The sequence below is a fragment of the Capricornis sumatraensis genome, chromosome 1 (assembly GCF_032405125.1).
Source record: "Capricornis sumatraensis isolate serow.1 chromosome 1, serow.2, whole genome shotgun sequence".
NCBI classification, from domain to species: Eukaryota; Metazoa; Chordata; class Mammalia; order Artiodactyla; family Bovidae; genus Capricornis; species Capricornis sumatraensis.
The window spans coordinates 4,927,791-4,950,506 of NC_091069.1; the positions used below are offsets into that span (position 1 = coordinate 4,927,791).

At 46.2% G+C, this 22,716-nt stretch overlaps 1 protein-coding gene across 2 annotated transcripts in view; it reads left to right on the forward strand.

Annotated features, from left to right (window-relative positions):
• MED27 (mediator complex subunit 27) overlaps positions 1-22,716 on the forward strand; it is a 217,694-nt gene that overhangs the window by 123,415 nt on the left and 71,563 nt on the right. For both annotated transcript variants that reach the window (XM_068976936.1, XM_068976945.1), the window contains exon 4: positions 16,205-16,298. In XM_068976936.1, the coding sequence (XP_068833037.1) occupies positions 16,205-16,298 (94 nt within the window). The remainder of the gene's footprint in view (positions 1-16,204; positions 16,299-22,716) is intronic.

Here is a 22,716-nt window from a genome sequence, read left to right on the forward strand (position 1 = left end):
ATTCCCTCCCACCTCACCAACTCCCCTCTTCTGCCTCCTCTTCTTAATATCATTAGAAATCCCCATGGTGTTTTGTTTGTGAGCCTGACAAATGATTTGCCTCAATGGATGAAATTTTCATCCACCATCTTGGCCTTGAAGGAATTAACAGCGGCGCAGAGGGGCCTGGACACTGCCTCACCACTGTCATACCGCTGTCACCGCGACAGGCAGCTGCTGGTTTTTGAGTGATTACCTGGTTTCAGGCGGTTTCAGGCACCATTCTAAGGACTTTACACCTTATTTAATCCTAACAACCTCCCGAGCTAAGTGCAGCCATTACCCTCATTTGCAGTTGAGGAAGCGGAGACTGTTTCCTTACTCGCCCACGTTCACCAGAGCCCGTGTGTTTACTCCCTGCAGCGCCTCTGCTGCCTTCTCCACCGCCTCACGGTCACACGCCTCAAGGTCGCCTTCACTTAGCCGCCGTTTGGTCTCTGGCCCCATAACACACTGGAACCTAGTCAAGAACCAAGAAACGTGAGAGCAGGCCCCGCTGATGCGGCTCTTGTCAATTTCCCAGATGTCCAGGACCCTCTCACAGAGCCCATTTTCTTTGGGTTGTCAGGGTAACGCATTTGGAAACACGCAGCACACATTCTAACAACAGCCAGGAGCCAATGCTTATATAATGGGAGAGAAACAGGAGAAAAAAGAAAGAAAAGGAAACTATAAATATAAAGTGCAGGGACTTGAATTGGTGCCCGCGACGTTACCTGAATAGATTGTTTTCTTATTAGGAATAATATATCTTTGTTTTCAAAAGACAGTCATAGAATGGAAACAGTTAAGTTCAGGTATCAAGAGAGACAGGAGGGAGACACTGAAACCTCTGAGGGGCAGTCCCAGACTAGGGGCAGCCCGCCGTCTGGCATCGGTAGCTGAGTTGGGCCCCGCTGCCAGTATTTAGTCTCCCCCATCCAGCTGTTGGCATCAGAAATACTTTTGCCATGATATAGGAGTCTTGACTGTTCCCATCGTTTTCTGCTTGCTGCTTCTGGGGGCTTTAAAATGTCCTGTGTAAGATGGCAGCCCTCCCCTTTTGAGCCAGTCACACTTGAAAAATATACCCTGAAATTATCCAAACTTAATTTCTGGCCATTTTGTTTCAGAAATACCAACCCCAGGGGTTCTCTGTTCTTTCCACTAAAACTTAATCTATTTGGGAAAATTCCATTTACCCTCTGTAGAAATCGACTGGACATGGCTCCTGTGAATGATATGGTTCCTATTATCCCTGAACACTGTAAAAATGAACTTTGAAACAGTTGGGTCGGACCCAAACAGAAAGTGATGTATGGCTTGAAAATGGTCTCATTGAACAGTGTGCTTCAATATTTTACTGGTCAGTGCAACACTGGTTTTCAAAACACATGTTCAGTTTTTTGAAGTTGTGTTTTTAGAGTGGATACTTTCTCACAAACCAAAATAGATGAATCAAGCTTGTTTGAATCAATGCTGAAATGTCATGCAAGTCTGCGGAGTGAAAATCATTAACCTGTTTCTTGAAATCCACATCAAATAAAACCATTTTACTCTATTCTTCATCCAGCCTCACCTCCTCACTGAAGGAGAGAGTGCTGAGAGTCTACGAAAATGCATGTAACTGGATTATTATTTTTTTCCCGAAAGGTTTTCAGAAATACTAAATCCAGGTATTAATCGAGCATGGGGCAGCACCCAACCTGGATTGAGTCAAGTATGTCCAAAAGTACATTTAACACAAACTCATTATTTCTCAAAGTCTGTGCTTGAAAATAGATCGAGACTAGTTCTCCAAACCACGTGGCATAATTTCAGGTCCATTTAAACTATGACCAGAATGTATTGTTGGATAAGTGAGAGTGCACGAGAATATTGTAAAAACCACAGTGTAAAACTACAGTGACAACTTTTTTTACACATAACTCTAAGAGGCTCTTAAATCTGTCTTTTGGAAGAGTTTGTGAAAGTCGCTCAGTCGTATCCGACTCTTTGCGGCCCCATGGACTAGTCCGTCCCTGGAATTCTCTAGGCCAGAATACTGGAGTGGGTAGCCTTTCCCTTCTCCAGGGGATCTGTTGGATCATTCCGTTTAGTAGGGCCTCACTGGTGGCTTAGTGGTAAAGAATTTGTCTGCAGTGCAGGTGTGGATTCCATCCTTGGGTCAGGAAGATCCCCTGTAGAAGGAATTGGCAAGCCTCTCCAGTATTCATGCCTGGGAAATCCCGTAAACAGAGGAGCCTGGAGGGCTACAGTCCATGGTTCAAAAAAGAGTCAGACATGACTTAGCGACTGAACAAACAAATGAAGACCATTCGTTAGTAACCATATATTTAGGACCTGAAGATATTCAGAAGGTCTGCATTCTAATCCCAGCTTTGCCTACAACCACCTAGAAGGCTTTATCCCAACCCGTCAGTTTCCATGCCCCAGTTTTGTTTCCAAAGAGTAAAGAATTTGGATTAGCCATTCTCCTGCTTGCATTCTAGCTCTGGAGTTATATGATTTGGGGGAGGGGGGCTATTATTCTGATTCTTAAATCTGTCAACTCTTGGAATGTATTTCCAAACAGGGAGATAAACTAAAGTGCCTTCCTGTTCATGGAGGAAAAAAGTGCTGGAAGTGACACTCTCCACCTTGTCATCTCAAAGAGTGAGCAGAAAACCTTTTAGTCTTAGAGCGTTCAAGTCCCAGCAGACACGTATGGACTCTGCCAGCCTAGATGAGAAGCGATCGTGGAAAGCAGAGTCTCCCCGCCAACACACGGGATTCCTTGGCTAGTTAATGAAGGTGGGAGTTCTGATCTGGACGCTGCTGCCTTCATTAGGCCTTGGAACACAGAGGCTGATGGTCAGTCATCATTTACAGTAGAAATCTGCTAAAAAAAAAAAAAAAAAAAAGCCCTATTTCCCAGACTTGTTAGCAGGCCCTTAGAACCTTCCTGAAAATGATGAAAAGTTTCTGGGTCATGCTAATCAAGCCTAAACACTTTACATTGCTTAACAAGTAATATGCCCCTGTTTGGAACTCAACAAAGAAAGCAAGCTTTGAATTAAGACCTGGAAATGTCAGAGAGCATGGCAGGCAGGGAAGAAGTGCTGTTGTCTGGGTGTGCTGTGTATTACCCAGCGCCACCTTCCAGAAAGCCTGCCTTTCTTTGCTCCGAGACAGTCACCATTGTGTTGACTTCTTGCCCGCTGCAGCAGATGCAGAGCATTCTCAAAGGCGTGTGATGGGTTTAAGGGTCAAGAGTTTTGCCCAGTGGGTAAAACCCTCACTTATACCAGAGGGTTAAACGTGTTGAAAAGCGGGAGTTTAACCTCCTTGTTTTCTTCCTCCTTTAGATCAGAGCAGACCTCTCTGGTGGCACATTTCTCCCGTTCTCCTGAACTGTGGCAGGAATAATTGGGGTATAATTAGGCAGGTGTCAAGTTTAACCCTGAATGTCTCTACAGGCGGTCATTTCCATGCCTCTCCTGGCAGCCTCTCTCCTCTACTAGCAGTCCTTCTACTTGTAAAGTTTTGCCTAATATTTAACCTCAGTGTTCCCTGCTGGAACTCTCTCTCCTTATTCTCATCGACCAAGAATAATTGATCTGTCTTCACTCGGCAACTTCCATTTGCATGTTTCAGGAGTAGCTGTGTTCTCTCTCTGTTAGAGACAGACTCTCTCCCCTTGTGAAGTCTTCGTACACCTTGCTTCCAAAAAGGATTATTCGGTGTGTTCATCTTCTAAGCATACCCTCCAGTTTGTCATCCATTTATTATCATTCACGTTGGTACTGCACCTGTTTTTACCACGATGGACTGATTCTCTCTCCTTTTACATATAATCCTCCAGATCTGGAGCGTTTGACTTGGACCCATTGTGTTGTCGACTCACTTGCAGGGTGATTTGCCAAGTCCTCTGTGTCGAGGACTGCTGTGAGATCCTAGCAGGAAAAACAGATGTTTCATCCCTATAAGCTGCGTCCCCAACTCTTGAGCAGTCTGTTCTGCCCACTGAAATGCGTGTGTGTATGTGTGCACGTGTAATGCATGTGCACACCTGTGCACACACACTCGCCTTGACAGGTCAGAGCTGCCTTGCAGCTTTCACGGGTAATTGTGCATGGGGGTATTTGGAGCGTTACACGGAGTGACTTTTTCGACAAGCAAACCTGAGTACATTTGCACCCACTGGTTGCAGCAGGTCTTCTGTTTGTGAGAGTGGGCATCTGAGGTTTGAGCATTTAGAGACCTGGATGCTTATACTCCTGGCTTCTATTCCTAAAGCCATTAGCATTCAAGTGAATGCTTGTTTTTATCTGTTTTATTCTGAGATCCTCAAGTGAAAGATGTATTTGTTATATGCCCTTTAATTACGCATGCACTCTGAGTATGCTACTCGCCACATTAGGGCAGCCCACTCGGCCACAGTCAATATTCATGTGTGAACTCTAGTGGAGAGAGTCCTTCCTGAAAATTTCCTTGATTACAGAATTGCTGTTTCCTGGGGTTCTTGTTAAGAGACTCATCTTGAGTCCTAAGACTTGGTTGTGGGAGTCCTTTCTAGTTAATACGTTTCTTCAGACATTTCTAGTAACGGGCCCCACTAGACAGTGACAAAGGCAATGTGTTTTATGCCAGGACTATATGCTTGAAGTAGTCCTGCTGTTAAAACCCTGATAAATTTTTACCAAAGTACAGTAGATTTCAGTTATTCACAAAGGTTAAGGAATAGGGTGTTCTGATTCATTGGATTTTCTATAATGATTACCATATGTACCATTTGAAGACGGAGAGTCTTTGGAAACTGTGAAATCACTTCTTTGTGTATATAGTAAGCTCTTAGGAAGTGGGTGCTGAATTGACTAGATTTGGAAGGACCTGTTGAGTTCATCTCGTCCAAAGAGGAGACCAGAGCTGGAAGGGCTAGATGTTTTGTCCACTGTGGCCTGTGAGTGAGCGGGAACCAGGAGAGAGCCCAGATCTTTCCACACCCGACCCAGGATTCTCTCGGCCATGATTTGAAAGACAACTGCAAGCCCTGTCAGTGCAGGGTAATATGATAAATGTTGAGTTGGCTCTGGTTCGGTGAGGCCATCATAATCCTGTAGGGGGTGTTCAGGCTGCCTCAAGCATCACCTGTCATGGGTAGAATCCTAGACTTGGCTCCACTGGAGAACTAGGTTCTGGTACAGTTTTTCACTCCTTTTGAGGGTGGCGAAAGGAATGTTGGAGCTGGTGGCCATGCGTGCTGGTGCTGGACTGAAAGCCATTTTATTTTCTGTGGAGGTGGCCTCTGTCTCTTGCTCACGTGGCCTATTCCCAGACGCACGTTCTTGTGCAGTCAGCGCCCAGGGTGATTGATCAGCATGGCCCTTGCTTCACCGTATTGCTGACCTAAACACCTCGCCCCTCTGAGGATGTGTATCCATATCCTGTCTTCAATAGCTCCAGATGTATGAGTGACAACAGATTTTTTTAAGGTCCAAAGTGAAGATTCATTTAGAATTAAAAAAAAAAAACACCACAATCTACAAAGACAAGCAAAACCCTTTTAGAAACAAAGCTGTTTAATTACCTGGCTTGTTTGAAGGGTGTTCTAAACTCAGTCATTTTTAATCTCCTGTAGGATGTTTGCCATAATCTTTAGTCAGCTGTTCTGTTAGTTCCATATTTTTCTCTAAATAAACTCATTTTTAAAAACTTACCCTCATTCTAAGAAATAATGCCTGTGAGATCACAGGTTTTATTTGCTGCCTATATGCTTTTCTATATGTTGTCGCTGTTGTTGGTGTTCGGTGGCCAGGCGTTTCCAACTCTGTGACTCCATGGACTGCAGCGTGCCAGGCTCCCCTGTCCTCCACTGTCTCCCGGAGTTTGCTCAGATTCACATCCATTGAATGGGTATTGTGTTCTGACCATCTCATCCTCTGTCGCCCCCTCCTCCTTTGGCCTTCAGTCTTTCTCAGTGTCAGGGTCTTTTCCAATATACATATATTTAAGTTGAAAGTGTTCATCCACTTCACTGGCTCTGGTGGTCCAGTGATTAAGACTCTGCATGTCCAGTGCAGGACATGTGTGTTGAATTCCTGGTCAGAGAACTAAGATCCCACGTGTGCTGGTACAGCCATCGATAAATAAATAATTTTTTTTTTCTAAGGCAAATGTTTGTCCATACCACATACCAATCTGTGAGCGTCACGTCGCGTTTTGGAAATGGTTGCTCGGGGGCAAATGTGAACTGGACAGTGAACGCGGAGGGAACGCAGACTGGCTCGGCGGGGATCTGTGAAGGAGCTGGGTGTGTCTGCAGTGTGGAGGGCCGTGGTGCATTGAAGGAGGAAGGAGCCGCAAGAGGAGGAGCAGACTGACCCTTAGGGAGGCAGATACTTTCATTAGGATTCCATGATTCTGCTTAGATGCCAGGAGTTTCAAAACTAGCCGCATCCCATGGTTATAGCCCCAGGAAAGACCTGTTGATAAATGATGTTGCACTAAGTGAGCAGAGTGGCTGTAAAGCTGTACTACATTACCAATTTAGAATAGTCATATCAGTCTTCTCAATTAATTGAGCTGTTTTTCAGCTTTCTTACTCTAGCAGGAGAATTGCAGGGTTGGTTTTAATGTCATAGGATTTGTTTGAGAAGAATCTTTTATTGTTCCGGGAGGAGACTCCAGCAGAGGGACGATTTCCAGTGTGAGAGGTCTTTAGTAAGGGGACCAGCAGGTGTGGGAACCCCAGGGATCCATGCAGTAATAGCCCAGGCCAGCCCTTCCCCTGCAGGAAGAGTTTGGTTACTGGAGCCCAATGTGAGAGAGTGAGTAAGCTGTGGGCTCCAGGGGTCATTTTTGCAGCTCTGACATAGGGAACCGATGTAACAACTTGTTAATTGGTCTTGGAAAGCTCAATGTGGATTTTTGTTTGGGATTCCCGGCCCCCCCCTCCCCGCCCCGCCCCGCCCCGCCGTAACCTGGAAGGGGTTGCAGAGGAGGTAGACCCTGAGTGAAACTATGAATTCTTCCCTAAGCTTAATCCATTGTTTAACCATTTTAGCAAAACTAGGACCCACCAGTATCTGAATGAATTTTTTAATGCAAGAAGAACAGAAGTTGAGGAAAACATCTACCTCCTAGTTATTAATATAAAATAGAACCAAAAAACGTATTCACTTTTCCGCCCCTTCCTGTAGCCTGCCAACTTTGCACTTTAATTTTCTCCCGACAAGAGAATGGAAGAAACTTTAACCTAGCTGTCCTGTTTTTTCTGAAGGAAGATGCCTTATAACCAAATGAAGTGTAAGCCCTGAGAGGGCGGAGACCACCAGAGCATCCCTGTGTCCCTGGGCCCAGTGAGGCACCGAGTGGGTATTTACTGAACGACTGGGAAGAGAAAAAGTTATACACTGATTCTATTTTGTCAGTACGCTACCCCTCACTTTCTCAGTCTTCTTCTAAAGTCTGGGAAGTGAGAAAGGGGCAGTCTGCCTTTTCCATGCAGTCCTCCCAGACCTGTAAAGTACCGCGGTGGGGCAGGGAAACCCTGGGGTGGGGATCAGAGAGGTCCAGTCTGAGGCCGGCTCAGCTACTCTGTGCTGTCACCTCGGCAGGTCACTTAACCTCCTTTTTTCTGTTGTCTATAAAGCAGGAGTTTTGCACTTGCCCTTCTTGTTTTACAGACTTGGTGAGGGATCGAACAAGATAAAGAACACACGAGTGCTTTGGAAACTGGAAAGCAAGGCCTGCTTTCCTGCTCAGCCTGACTCCTCCAGCAGAAAGCACAGGCTGGACCCATTCCTCCAGAGAAAGCCTATTGAGAGCCAGCTAATACAGTATTTTTTAAAATTAATTTATTTTCAGGCAGTGAGTGAGTTGTGTCTGAGCGACTTTGCGACCCCATGGATTATAGTCTCCCAGGCTCCTCTGCCCATGGGATTTCCCAGGCAGGAATACTGGAGTGGGTTGCATTTCCTTCTCCAGGGGATCTTCCCGACCCAGGGCTCAAACACGGGACTCCTGCATTGTAGGAATTGCTTACATTATTCTGTTGGTTTCTGCCATACGTCAACATGAATCAGCCATAGGTACACACATGTCCCCACCCTCTTGAACTTCCGTCCCACCTTTCATTCCAGTTTTGGTTCTTTTTTAATCCTTAGATACGCAAGATCATTCCCTGAACACAGTAATTATTGACAACTGTAGACACTCATTAAATATTTGTTAATAGATTCAATAGGGATAGTTTACAAACTAAACTCTTTACCTCTCCTCTCTTTTGGTCCGTGTGCTGCCGCAGTGAGCACTGCCTCTCTGTTTTGATGGTTTAGTCACTCAGTCATGTCCAGCTCTTTGTGACCCCATGGACTATACCCACCAGGCTCCTCTGTCCGTGGGATTTCCCAGGCAGGATTACTGGAGTGGGCTGCCATTTCCTGCTTCAGACGATCTTCTCGACCCAGGGATCAAACCCATGACTCCTGTATTGCGTGTGGATCCTTCACCACTCAGCCACCAGGGAAGCCCAAGGCACACAATAAATATTTGTTAATAGATATAACAGGGGTAGTTACAACCTAGGATAGTACAGGAAAGATTCTGTCTCTGTGATGGTGTTTGCTATGTGTTCCAGTTCGTACATAACCAGGGTTTACTAGGCTCCTTGTACCTAATAAAAGAAGGGAGGTTAGACTCTGGATGTCACTAGGTGGTGAGTGTGCGTTTATTTCACCTTATGGAAATGGAGGTGGCTTTTGTTTGCTTGCCCAAATGATTCTTCCGGTTACACACCGACATAGTTCAAAGTTCATCGGCTGTTCAAGAAGAGAAAGAAGCCGCTCTTCTACGTCCGTGGCCTGGCTGTAGCTCCCCTCCAAGGAAGCATGCCTTTCTGATCTGTATCTGCTCAGTTGTTGAGTTTCCATAAAGAGATTCTGAAGTTTTGAGTGTCTTTTCTTTGCTATGGTAAGACACAGATCCTCAGGTCTGTTACTTATCATTTATCTTTGGCTGTCTGGGCTCTTCGTTGTGGCACGCGGGCTCCAAGGGACGTGAGGTCAGCAGGTGTTGCACACCTTGGGGCTTAGTTGCCCCCAGGCATGTGGGATCTTAGTTCCCCAGCTCAGGCTTCGAACCTGTGACCCCTGCATTGGAAGGTAGATTCTCAACCATTGGAGTGCCAGGGAAGTCCCTGAGTGTCTTTTCTGGAAGGAGACTGGCAGTGGGCAGGCAGCTAGTTGGGTAGAAGTGGTGAGGGAGTGGGCGCATTGAGAGAGAGTGGAGGAGTCTAGGCTCCTCTTTCTGTCTGTAACTCATCTGCTGCTTACGACTCCCCTCATAGCTCAGTCGGTAAAGAATCTGCCTGCAATGCAGGAGACCCAGGTTCGATTCCTGGGTCAGGAAGATCCTCTGGAGAAGAAAATGGCAACCCACTCCAGTTTTCTCGCCTGAGGATAGAGGAGCCTAGTAGGCTATAGTCCATGGGATCTCAAGAGATGGACGCGACTTAGCGACACGACTTAGACCGCCATCTGCTGCTTAGTCGCTTCAGTCATGTATGACTCTGTGTGACCACATAGACACCATGGAGGCCCACCAGCCTCTTCTGACCTTGGGATTCTGCGGTCAAGAATACTGGAGTGGGTTGCCATGTCCTCCTCCAGGGGATCTTCCCAACCCAGGGATCGAACCCACGTCTCCTGCAGTGGGGTAGGCAGATTCTGTACCACTGAGCCACCAGGGAAGCCCCCAGCTCATCTGGTCTTCCTTCTTAATGTACAGTTAGAGAACAACCAATCTCCTTTTATAGACATGTTGATTCCAATATTTTACAAACCTGAGAAGTTTGACCAAATTGGGAGGAGTGAGCAAGTTTGACCTAAGTTCCCAATCCTGTTTCTTCAGCATATTGAGATTAATGGTTGGAGTTTCAGGCAATCTCATTCTCACAGAGTAATTAAATAAACCCCCTTCTGTTTCCACCCACCGGCAAAGTCCACTCGGTCTTATCGTTTTTGGACAGGTGTGGAGGAAAATCTTAAATCAATTTCAGATGGTGTAAATTGCTCCCTTTTTGTTATCTCCTGGGCACTACCCTTGCCCCAAGAAGGTGGTTTATTAATAAATGCATTCCTAACTTTCAGGTTTTGTATGGGTGGAGAAAATGAACAGCATGTATTGTATGCACCGTGTGGGGTAAATGCTATTTAAATATCTGGTTCGAGCTGCTGAACATCTCGCTAACACGGGATCATTGGCTAGAGTCCAGGTTTGTTGGTTGTTTTTTTTTTTCTTTTGAGGAGGGGTCAGACTTTATAGAGAGCTAAGCCATCTGTCCAGCAAGTTATTTTAAGGCTTTAATGACAGATACTTTGCCATGTATTTCATTGTGTAAGGGAGAGAACTAACATTTTACAAAACCGGTATCTTTAGAAATGTCTTCCACATTCTGTCTTGCTATCGTTGGGGGTATTATGATCCCGATTTGGTAGCACGCATCTTTGTACTAATGTTTTTGCAGAATTAATTAGTTCATTAGAAGCAGCATTTGAAAACTGGCATGTTGATAACTCAATGCACATCTTCAGAAGAAGGCTCCTGCTTCCAGGAGGCATCGAGCTTCTCCTAAAACAGATGCAGGGGTTTCGTAGCCACGGCCCTCTTAAGCAGAAAGACTTTGAAGCGCCTCTCCTGCCTTCTTTGAGGTTGCTTCTGCGGGGCTCTGTGGCTGCTGCTGGTAGTGAATTTTGCTGGCTAATGTAATGAACTCTTCAACACCTCAAATCTTCATCTGCTAAAGAGAACTTTGTGTTGTAGTTGTTTCATAACTGCCTGACTGGCATTTGCATAGCTTACTTTGAATGTCCTGTCTCTTTCTTGGGCAAATATTTGAGGAGTGTCTGGTGGGTGCCAGCTACCATTGGCCATGTGCTGGGATTCTGCCTTTCTAAAGAAGATGGTAATGTGATTCCATGGAGAGACCTGTTGGGGAGATAGACATTAAACAAATAATCACTCGGAAAAATTGCTTAATTACAGCTGGGACAGGAGACACAGAGAGGATTAAAAAGTGCCATAGAGGTGAGATGAAGGCCACTGAGTGATGGGGGGCCCGGGAGGTGTGTCAGAGCCGTTTTCCCGTAGGAAGTGTCCTTTAAGCTGTAGCCCAAAGCTGAGCTGGGTATGGGGGTGGGAGGAGTTAACAGACGAACCCTCCAGGCAGAGAATGCAGAATGTGCCCCATTGCAAGGTGCTGCGAGCCTGCTGGGGTCATGGAGGGAGGAGGCGGGGCCAGACCAGCACCTTGACTTGGCCCTCCTAGGACTTGAGCTTGAGTTCACCCCTGACTTATGCCTTAAGGGGTGATGCAGAAGGCAGGGGGCTCTTTCTTTATAGAAGCACGGAGTTTCCTTAAAGCCCAGGTATGATGTGGCTGTCAGGGAGGAAAGGTTTCCTCACTGTCAGGTGACCTCTAAGGTCACAGAAGTAGGTCTTTGCCTTTGTTGAAAAGATTAGCAGTGAGAGGCAGTAGTTTAAGAACAAACATTAACCCTGGACTCCAACATGGAAGCATGATTTTAAGATCATCAGAGCTAGGAGATCCGGTGTGCCCCATACAGCACTCCAGTGCATTCACTTGTAGGCTGATAAACATGTATGTCTAAGATGAAGGCAGCTTCATTGAAAAATACTGTGCAGTTTACCATTCAGAAAGGAACAAAGAGGAAAACCAGGCGCCTCATTCTAGAACAGGCCCAGAGCGGCTATTCTGCACTTGGGGTCCATGAGCAGACTGTAAGGGACCTATAAACTGCAGAGAATTGTATGGAAAGCTGTGTGCAGACATGTGGTTTGTTTTCAGCAGCTTCTGAAAGGGATCTGTGATCCAAGAAAGAGTTAAAAGCACCAATAAGCCGGAAAGCCTGACACTCTTTTCTGTGTTTGCAGAAAGCCTTAGGTTTCAGAGGAAGTGCCTGTATGTGGTTTCACAAGGCTCAAGACTGAAGGGGCATGTTGAGTGAAGACGCTGGTCAGCGGGTTGGAAGCAGCCTGGTAGTCCAGTAATGAGTGGGGCTGCCTTGTGAGCTGTGCTCTGGGGTTGTTGACTTAAGCAGACCACCTCTTGGAGATGCTGTTAAGTCCCTAGAGTGACAGGGACATAGAGGTCCCAGTGTTAATTCTCTGACTAAAGACACTTACAGAAGGAGGCCAAGCTCCTTGAAGTAAATCAGAAGAGGACAAGGTTTATAGGGCTTCAGAGATGAACATTAGGAACATGAGAATGGCATGATTGTTTCTGATGAAGCAGAGATGTTGGAAGAGTTGAGACTGAAACTTGGTGCTAAGGATGCCTTTGGAAACCCTGAGAAGGAACCATCAGATGCACTAAGGAAACAATCAGAAACCACTGAGAGTCTGCCTGTAATGGGGGGGAGGGCAGGACAGGGAAATGAAATTCTCTTAATTGCTTAAAGATTCATTTCTACCTGAAAATATTGAAGCTCTGAATCACACCTTGATCTGAACCTGTGATTTCTAGGAGTTTATGTTTCTGAAAGTCTGGTTCTTGGCCCAACCAGCCAGCGGATGGGCTGCGTGCTTCATGGAGGGAGAACGAAGCAGTTCTCCGTTTTCGAAAGGCCTCTGTAATGTAAATAGGAACAGCAATCTTTCCAAGTTATTACCCTGTTAACAGGTTGACAGATATGTGCAAATTGTGACTCACTGCTCAATTTGGCACTAAATTAATGTCGTTCCGCACCACGTCTGCTCAAGTGTAAACTAGTCACCGCTGCTGTGTTAGCGCTTGTTTGCCTATATTCCAAAGGTAAAAATTAAAGTAATTCGATCCTGCCGCAGAGCGGAGTGAAACATATGGTGGCGTGTGGGAGGGCGGGGAGCACGCTGTTCCTACCTGTCTTGGCCCTTCACGCCCAGCTCTGCACGTGCTGGCATGGCCCGCGGGGCACACCGGCCGGGGGTGCTGCCAGAGAGGAAGCCAGGACCCCCTGCCAGGCCAGCCCGCACCCCAGCAGAAGGAAAATGTCATCTCCTCAGCCACCAGCTCTTTAACTTGGCTTTCCAAGCTCTCCTTATTTCTGTCAAGTCACTGGTGGTGGATTTGCGTTTTGAAGGTTGGGTCTACTTGAAAATGAAATGTTTTGCTTCTTTGCTTCTAGGATTTAGACACTGTTTTCCTCAGTGAAAGATGCAGCTGACTTTTTCTCTTTTTGGCAAACACATAATGTCACCTGTAAAAAGGAAATTTGCATCTCCTTCATGTTAAGTGCGGGAAGGAAAAACAGTCTCCTTGAAATGCATTTGTGCTTAATAAAATCTTTGGATCGAGCTTGCTGAGCTTTATCTGAGATCACTGGTTGGAGAGGGGACAAAAAATACCGCCCCAGACCTCTCCACTTCCCTATGTCCACGTTAGATATTTCTCCTAGAACTCTTTTTCTCCCTCCATGGCCTTCCTTTGCAAGTAAAGGGTTCACATATAAAGGATTCCAGAAATGGCCAGAAACACGTATCGTCTGCCCTTTCAGACCTCTGTCTCCTGCTGAAAGCAAGTCAGGTAGTTGGCTTAATATCATGGAAGTCTACACCCTGAACTTGGTTCTGGAATCATCACCTAGCCTACTAGAGACACAAGTGTTCTAGAAAGTATTCCCTTCAAGGTGAACAGTACATGGGAGAGCAGATTAGGATGCCTTTGTGCTGAAGTTCTGCATGTTCATTTGCATTTTGCTGTCCAGAGCTATGATGGCTATTGATTGAGGATTCGTTCAGAAGGTATTGCCAACCCCCCTCCCCATTAGCATATACTTAGCAGTGACCTCCGTCCACACAGGACAGCAGGTTTTTGCTTCCTGCTGAGTCTGAAAGAACCGAGTTTAAACCATATACATAGAGTTAGCAAAGAAGTATGTAAATGCAGAGATGTTTCCAGTGACCTGGTGTCGACTTTTGACATGAATCTTGCCACGTGTCTTCCACCATCTCCAGAAACAGGAGGTAGTCATGAAAAATGCGTTCTTTCCTCCTCTCCTCATCTTTTCATCTCCTTGTTACATTTAAGCTCAGAGCTAAGGTTGTGCATCATGAAGCTGTAAATCTAGGAAGGACCTTGGAGATGATGTCTTTGTCAGTCTTCCTCTCAGCCATCCAGGAAAGATTGTTTTCTAAACCATTTTCAAAGCCTACAGAAATAGGGCGTTGTAGGGCCCTGCCTGTAAGCAGTACCTCTTACACCTCTTGTTCTTCTGAGCTAGTTTGCTTTTTAATGCCACAGCCTCCTGTTACAGTCCTTTCTAAAGGTGGAAGATGACTGTGTGGTTCCTGAGTTTGTTAAAGTTATTTACATGCTTGAAGAATACGTTGAATCTCCCTGCAGGTAGCCCTCTTCTGCAGGGGCAAGTAGCCTTGAAGGCGTCTCCACCTCTTTTCACACATCTTTGCTCTGGTCTTCCTAGCATCATTCCTCACCACTGGGCCTTCTGGAGTTCTCCTCCTTTGTCAACTTGAAGTCTAAAACTGCATGGAGCATTCTCCAAGGAAAACCTGATAAGTTAATCAGCAAGATTACTTTCTAACTTCCCACAGTTTGTATGTTGATATTCACGGTATTGTGTTGTCTGCTCCCTCTCGTGAGCGCCAGGTTTCACACTAAAGTCTGTTCCTGTTGTGGGTGGAGAGCTGATCTCTCTCTTTCCCCAAGAGAACATAGCTTTTACATGTCCCTGATCTAATAGACATGTAGTTTAATTTGTCGTATCCAATGAGTATAAAATCAAATGTAAAAGCCTTAACAGATAGTTTTGAGTCTCAGCTGTTGTATTCTGCATCCCCTTTGTGTCATGTGACTGTGGACAGTGCGCACAAATGCTTCTGTGATTCTCCTCTCAGACGATCTGAACCAGACCCAGCTCTAGCTCTGCTGACACTGTGGGTTGGCGTTTCCTCAACGGGCTTCCACTGGGGTGGTGGAGGTTGGAGGGAGTCTTCCTGCAAAGAGAGGGCATCTTTGCAGACTACCCATATGCCCATGATAGTCCAGTGAGAGTGTTTATAATTTTTTAGGTTTTAGTGTATGCCATGCTGAGTGCTTAGTGTCAGTAATCTCAATGATAATTAAATCTTCAGAGATACAGGTTCCATTTGGGTCAGAAAAACAGAAGACTGACTTTCAGAGGAATGTTTCCAGTAAAAAAATGTAAACTGATAGATTGTCTGATATGTTTGACCATACTAAGAGAAGTTTTAGAGTCAGGCAGAGAGTTAACGGAAAAAATTATAATAGGTACATAGAAAACTAATCAAGTAAAAATTCAGTAAAACAAAAAAAAACTGTAAATTACCCATGAGCCACTGTGTGGCTCAGTTATTAAAAACATATGCAGATGGGATGTCCCTGACAGTCCAGTGGTTGAGACTTTGCCTTCCAAAGCAAAGGGTCCATGGCCATGGAGTTAAGATAGCCTGCATGCCTCGTGCAAAAAAAAAACCCAAAACATAAAGCAGAAACAATACTTTAACAAATTCAATAAAGACTTTTTAAAAATTCCCTTTAAAAAAAAAGCAAATATTTTAGAATGTGAACAATAAATACTGATTTAAGCAAAAATTGTGATGTGATTTGAATTTGTTAGCCGCAAACCAGAAAAATGGGAATGACTTCAGGTATTTAAAACAGAAGGAATTTAATCCAGAGAATTGACTGTTGAGGTGATTGAGATGAGAAGGAAACAAGAAACAAGCAGAGCTGAGCAAAACAGGAAGCCACTTCCACCCCTAAACCAGGGGACAGAGGGAGGGCCCCCAGTCAGTGGGGCCCAGTGGCCAGGAGGGCAGTGGAATTAAATTCCCATCTATAGAGGAAAGCCCCAAGGTCACACCTTAAAATGAAAGACCAAGAACTGGCATTAAAAATACATCACATGGAAATCCAGAGGTAAATAGCAAAAGAAATCACTAAAAAAAAAAAAAAAATGAATGGTTCTGGAAAGCAAGAGGAGGAACTAGGGAGTCATATTTTTGCTAAAAAAAAAAAAAAAAGCCTCATAAATCCCACTGGCCTTCTTAAAAATGCATTTCACTAATGAAAACTTAAACTGAGAAGAGAAGCCTCTAGTGCACTGTAGATTTGTATCTCTTGGACTGGGGCCCCAGCTCTTACACGTGTGTTTCTTCCTCTCAGATACGTTGACGACGTGATCAGCCGCATCGACCGGATGTTCCCTGAAATGACCATCCACTTGTCCAGACCCAATGGGACATCCGCCATGCTTCTGGTAAGTTCTGTCTGACCTGTCTGTGGGGACACGTCCACGTTTCTGTGTTGCTGGAGCTCAGGAATGGAAATTCAGTCCCAGTTAGATGGTGAAGAGCGTGTTTCTTCTCTTTACTGGCATTCTCTAGGTTAAAAATTCTGAATGCTGATTCCTTGCTTTTGAATGAAATCCCAGAGCCCATTTAAGAGTTCCCAGACAGGAAGTACAGTGTGAGACTCCATCACCTGTCAGTTCATGAGCTGTGATGAAGCTGTTTCATAGTAAAATCCCAAAGACAATGGAGATGCTTGTCTGTTGGATCCTGCTGATAAAAACCAGCCTCTTAAAACAGAAACAGGTTTTATAGGAAGTCATTTATAAAATCCATTTCGTATTTGAAGTAAGTGTCTGTGACCTTATCACTGACGGTTTCTGATTTTGTTGTTTCTGATGTGATGAAAGTGAAAGAGGAGAGTGAAAAAGTTGGCTTAAAGCTCAACATTCAGAAAACGAAGATCATGGCATCTGATCCCATCACTTCATGGGAAATAGATGGGGAAACAGTGAAACAGTGTCAGACTTTATTTTGGGGGGCTCCAAAATCACTGCAGATGGTGGTTGCAGCCATGAAATTAAAAGACGCTTACTCCTTGGAAGAAAAGTGATGACCAACCTAGATAGCATATTGAAAAGCAGAGACGTTACTTTGCCAACAAAGGTCCATCTAGTCAAGGCTCTGGTTTTTCCTGTGGTCATGTATGGATGTGAGAGTTGGACTGTGAAGAAAGCTGAGCGCCGAAGAATTGATGCTTTTGAACTGTGGTGTTGGAGAAGACTCTTGAGAGTCCCTTGGACTGCAAGGAGATCCAACCAGTCCATTCTAAAGGAGATCAGTCCTGGGTGTTCATTGGAAGGACTGACGCTAAAGCTGAAACTCCAATACTTTGGCCACCTCATGCAAAGAGTTGACTCACTGGAAAAGACCCTGGTGCTGGGAGGGATTGGGGGCAGGAGGAGAAGGGGACGACAGAGGATGAGATGGCTGGATGGCGTCACCAAATCGATGGACATGAGTTTGGGTGAACTCTGGGAGTTGGTGATGGACAGGGAGGCCTGGCGTGCTGCAGTTCATGGGGTCGCAAAGAGTCGGACACGACCGAGTGACTTAACTGAACTAATGTGATTCTGCTCAGATCAAGTTGGCCCCGTGACCTCAGACACTGATGTTTGTATTCAAATAAATTCACCAAAGACAGGTGTGTTTGAGACTTCGGTGATGAGATGTTTTTCAATGCTCTGTGTCCTAATACACACTTGAAGAGCACAGATATTGAGGAGGCTCCACATTTGCTAAAAAGGAGAATTAACTGAGTAAGAGCAAGGTATCTGATGGTCATCATGGAGGCAAGCTTCAGGACTGAGTGTTTTTCACGTCTCGCCAGCGCTGCTGCTCTGGGGCCTAGTGTGAATTTCTTGGACTTTAGCATTTTACTTTTGTGAACTTTTATAAATATCCAGTCACCCAGGATGAGTGACTGTTCACTCAGTCCATTTACCTGAAGAGGGCAGACTTCTTTTGTGTGTAAATAACTTTGCTTGTGTGTGGCCGTGCTGGGTCTTCATTGCTGGGCAGACTTTGCTCTCGCTGTGGCGAGCGGGGCCTGCTCTCTGGTTGCACACGCTCGCTTCTCACTGCAGTGACTTCTCTTGTTACGCAGCACAGGCTTTAGAGCAAAGGGCTTCAGTAGCTGTGGTGCACGGGCTTAATTGCTCCAAGGCACGTGGGATCTTCAGATCAGGGATGGAAGCCATGTCTCCTGCACTGGCAGGTGGATTCTTCACCACTGAGCCGCCAGGGAAGCCCCTCCCTTAAGAGGGGGAAAAGACATAGGATTATTAAATGGGTGGGATTTCATGTGAGAAAAAAATCAAGTGACATTCATCTGGGTGACGTGCTGCTTTTCTTTAAAATTCTTCCAGTTAAAAAATACAGTGACTGAGATAACATGGTGTTCTTTCACTAGAAAAAGAAAACAATTTGTACCTGTCTACAAAACATGCGTTATTTTCTGCCCCCTGTTAAACGTACAGATTGTCTACGTGTTAAGATCCTCTAAGCCCAGCGGCCGAAACATAAATCCTGCTCCCAGGATGCTTGACAGGGACCAAAGAGTTAATGAAGATAAAAACGAAAGCGTCTGCAGCGAGATAGGTTTGCTCAGATTATTTCTGGGTCGTTGGGCTTCCATTTCCTGATGAAGGTAGGAATTTGGCATTGATGGGAATGAGCAGAGAGAACAGGATTCTGGGTAAACAGGGTTAAAATATTAGAGTTACTTCCACGTGAGAGAGTGGGCTTTTATTTCACAGTGACCTGTCAGCCTCATCTGCTTTCTCACCAGGCTTCTGTTTTAATAGACTGATGAGAGTTTAGGGGCTTGAGTCAAGGGCAGAATTCTATTTTATACACACCATTTTGACTGCCATGAGTGCCTAATTCAGATCGCTGTGCATCTGGCCAGCTAGCTGTCATCTTCCCCAGTTGACATGGGAATTCACACAAGGTGGGGCCTATTTACAGAAAGAGCAGTGGGTGATCTGATTCGGAATCAGGTTGCCAGGTGGATAATCATACTTTTAACATCATGGCTTTATTTGGCTTTTACTTTTAAAAGATGGTATTTTGTTAGATGGCAGGTTTCTGTTCCACTGCTGCCACACGCTTCTCTGAGGTTGAAGGGAATTTTCGCGGGGGCAGAGAGCAGGCCCGGGGGCTGCCACCTCCTCTCCTACCCTTGCTAGTCGCCTCTTCCCTGTGGCCAGTGGAGGAGGTGTGGGGCCTGTGCTGTAGGCAGTGGGGAACCGCTGCATGAAGTCCAAGCAAGAGTTAAAAGCTGTTTTCTGGAGCTTCTTCTGAAATGAGTTGTGTGAATCTGGGAGGCAGGTACCCTGAGAGTTTGGGAGGCAAGTGAGACTGATGGGGAGGCCAGCCAGGCTTCCGTGAGTACAGGCAACAGAAACCTGCTCTGATGAACTTAAAGATGAAAAGCCTCTCCTTTTGTCTTTCTTTTGCTCTTTACTGATGCTGGCTGGTCACAGACATGAAGATAGAGCTCTTCTGTCAGGAAGAAGAGAAAGCAGGATGGCTCCGGGGTGTCAGGAGCAGGACTGCATCCCTTTGGGACCCTGTGGCCCGAGTGATTGGGCATCAGCTGCCTTCCATCCTTTCACCCATGCCTGTGCTCATACACCCCGGGAGAACACTCCTGCTGGCCTAACCTGGGGTTGTTCCTCCTGGGGTTGTGGGGGTCCTGCCTTGGTTGGGGTGGAGTGGAGGGGCCATTTCCCCCGGGGAAGAGAGGCAGGGCCAAGAAAGCAGCAATCGGTGACACAGTGAGTGTCTGTCCCCTGTCCCTGAGGAGCCTGGGGCTTACCTAGCCTTCTCTCCTCTCACCCTCATCGTGCCCTCGAGGGAGGCAGCACCGACTGTTTTCATTTCACAAGTGAGGAACCCGAGGCGGTGGTTTCTCCTGGGTAGTGGGGCCAGGACACTGCTCCCAAGCCTCCAGGATGCTCCTTGCTCCCGTCCCTCATTGTAGTTCATGGTGGTGCTGAGTGACATTTGGACGACCAGGGGACGTCCCCGGTGGTCCAGTGGTTAAGACTCCAAGCTTGCACTGCAGGGGGCACGGACTCGATCCCTGGTCAAGGAACTAAGGTCCCACATGCTGCACAGCGTGGCCGAAACAGAAAAGAAGAAAAGATTCGGATGACCAGAATTAGCAGGCAGGTAATGTTTCCTTATTATTTTTTAAGTCATGTCGTGTGTATGTCAGTTATAAAGTCTGATGTTGAACACCTGAGGTCACATCCAACCTAAGAAGCAGAGTATAACCAATGTGCTCTTCTCCTCAACCTCCACCCCTCCCAGCAGCATTTCCACCATCCTGATAATCATCTCTTGCTTTTCTAAGTGTGAGTTACCGCATGGACATGTATCCCCACATGTATCCCCATGTAACGTATCATTGAGTTCTGTTGAATTTTGGACTTCATAAGAACAGTATCATATCGTGTGATTGTTTCTGAGATGCGGCCGTGCTGGTGGTTGTATGTGACAGTCTGATCATCTTCTTGGTTGTGCGATAGTTCAGTCTGTAAGCGTACACTCTTTATTCTTTCTCCGGTCACTGTGTGTTTGGGTGGTTTCTGGTTTTGCTTTTTAAATAATGGTAGTGTGAGGACTTCCCTGGTGGTGCAGTGGATAGGAATCTGCCTGCCGATGCAAGGGACACAGGTTCGATCCCTTTTCCGGAAAGGTCCACCTGTTGCGGGGCAGCTAAGCTCATGTACCGCAACTACTGATGCCTGCACGCTCTAGGGCTCATGAGCCACAACTAATAGGCCCCTGTGCCACAGCTACTGAATCCTGCATGGCCTGGAGCCCGCACGTCGCAGCAGCTGAGCCTGAGCGCCACAACTGCTGAACCCCATGCTGCTAGAGCCTTGCTCCACCAGCAAGAGAAGCCGCTGCAGTGAGGAGCCCACACAGCACAGAGAAGAGGAGCCCCCATTCTCCGCAGCTGGAGAAAGCCCGCGCGGCACCGAAGGCCCAGCGCAGCCAGAAGGAAGGTAAAGAGATGGATAAAGCCGCGTGTACGTGTCAGGAATAAGTAAATAAATAACGGTGGCATGAGCATTCTTGAACATACACTGGGGTATATTTTTAAGCTTTATCCCAAGCCGCCGAGCCAGTGCGGGCCCCTGTCCAGCAGAGGAAGGGGCGTGTTGGGAGCGCTGGAGTAGATAGCTTTTTCCAAAAGTCACACAACCTGTAAAATACAGTGGTGTGCCGCCCACTCTGCTGTACACAGCAGTCCAGAGATGACTAGTGAATAGCCTGACCTCCATGATCAGCGTGTTCCCCTGGTTTTGTCGTCAGCATAGATCCCTTCTGGTTTTGGTATGTGAGTGCAGAGGGGCTTTTGGATTTTTTTGTGTGCACGCATGGGGAAATGGCGTAAAGTCACTGAAGTCTAGAGCATTCCGTGAACAAGAGGCAGACTTGGTGACCCCGTTTGGTTTCCTCCTTCAGCAGGCAGTCCCTGCCAAGAAGCAGCAGAGTGCCTGAGATCTACAGACATCGGTTCCTGGGAGTCCCAACCTGTCATCATAGCTTCTATACAGTGTGGGAGGGGAAAGGAAAAAAGGAGGGCTCTATATAGAAATGGTGCATTTTAAGGCAATTTGGGATCAGTGTGGCTCCTCTAAAAGCTCAACCTGCCTTTCCTTGTCCTGGAGGCATCAGGCTTCAGAGCCTGTGAGACTTAGGAGCAGTCACCCATGGGCCCGGGCTGTGTGCTTGACCTGGAAGCCTGGGCACACACCTGCTGATGGACCCATGGGGAGCAGGGCACAGGAGACAGGGTGGAGGAGAGCAAGGGGGACAGACAGAGGCGGAGTCAGGGCTCGCTGTGTGACCCACGAGTGACGCAGAAAAGCGTCTTTCCCTTCTGGGTGTGTCAGTCTCTCCCCACGGCTGCAAGGGGCACCTGTTGCTTAGGGGAGGTGGAACAGGCCTCAGTACTAGCCTGCTTCCAGAGCTCTCCGGGCAGTTATCATCTGAACTGCTCCTGGCGTCTCTGTGAGCCTGGGGTCACCGACTGGAGCCTGGACAGCCCAGTCGTGGCGAATGTGAAGTCTATACTTTCAGCCTCTTGTGTAAGCCTTAACTGCTGTGGCCGGCTCTGTTCGGGGGCTGTTTCATGTTGTGTAAGTTAATAACTCATGATACAATGAATCCTGCTTCCGTTCTTTGAAGAGATGAGCTCAGTCATCCAAAAATAAATCTAGCTCTGTTGATATTTAGTTTCAGTTAATCCAACGCCTAACATCCCATTATTAATTTCTTCGAACAGTCAAAATATTGTAAGAGCTTAACTGAGTCAGACTAGAACAAGCAGCTGGCTCCTTTCAGCATTTAAAATATTAATCCACTATGTTTTACTGATCCACTAGGTATGAAAATGTAAGAGAAGAAGGAAAAAAAGAACCTTCAGTCATGATACTTGAAACATACCTTAATATCTTATAAATTAATCTTTCTTTATATGTTATATGGTTTGCAGCAGATAAAACTCATTTCTCAGTCTCTTTAATGTACATTTTTACCAACCCTCAATTTCTTTAGCATATTCGTGCCTTGTTTTTGAATGATACATCTGTTTTACACCATGAGACTCATCGTCTCATTTCGCTGTATCTCAACCTCTCTGAAATGGGAAAGACCATTGAACAGCTAAACTGCTTAACTGTTTTGGGCATTGATTCCTCTGCTGGGTTCAGTAGTTCTCAAACTTTAGAGGTTCAAGAGTCACCAGTGTAGTTGGTGGACAATGCATATTCCTGGCAGGATGCCCAGAAATTCTGATTCAGTGGC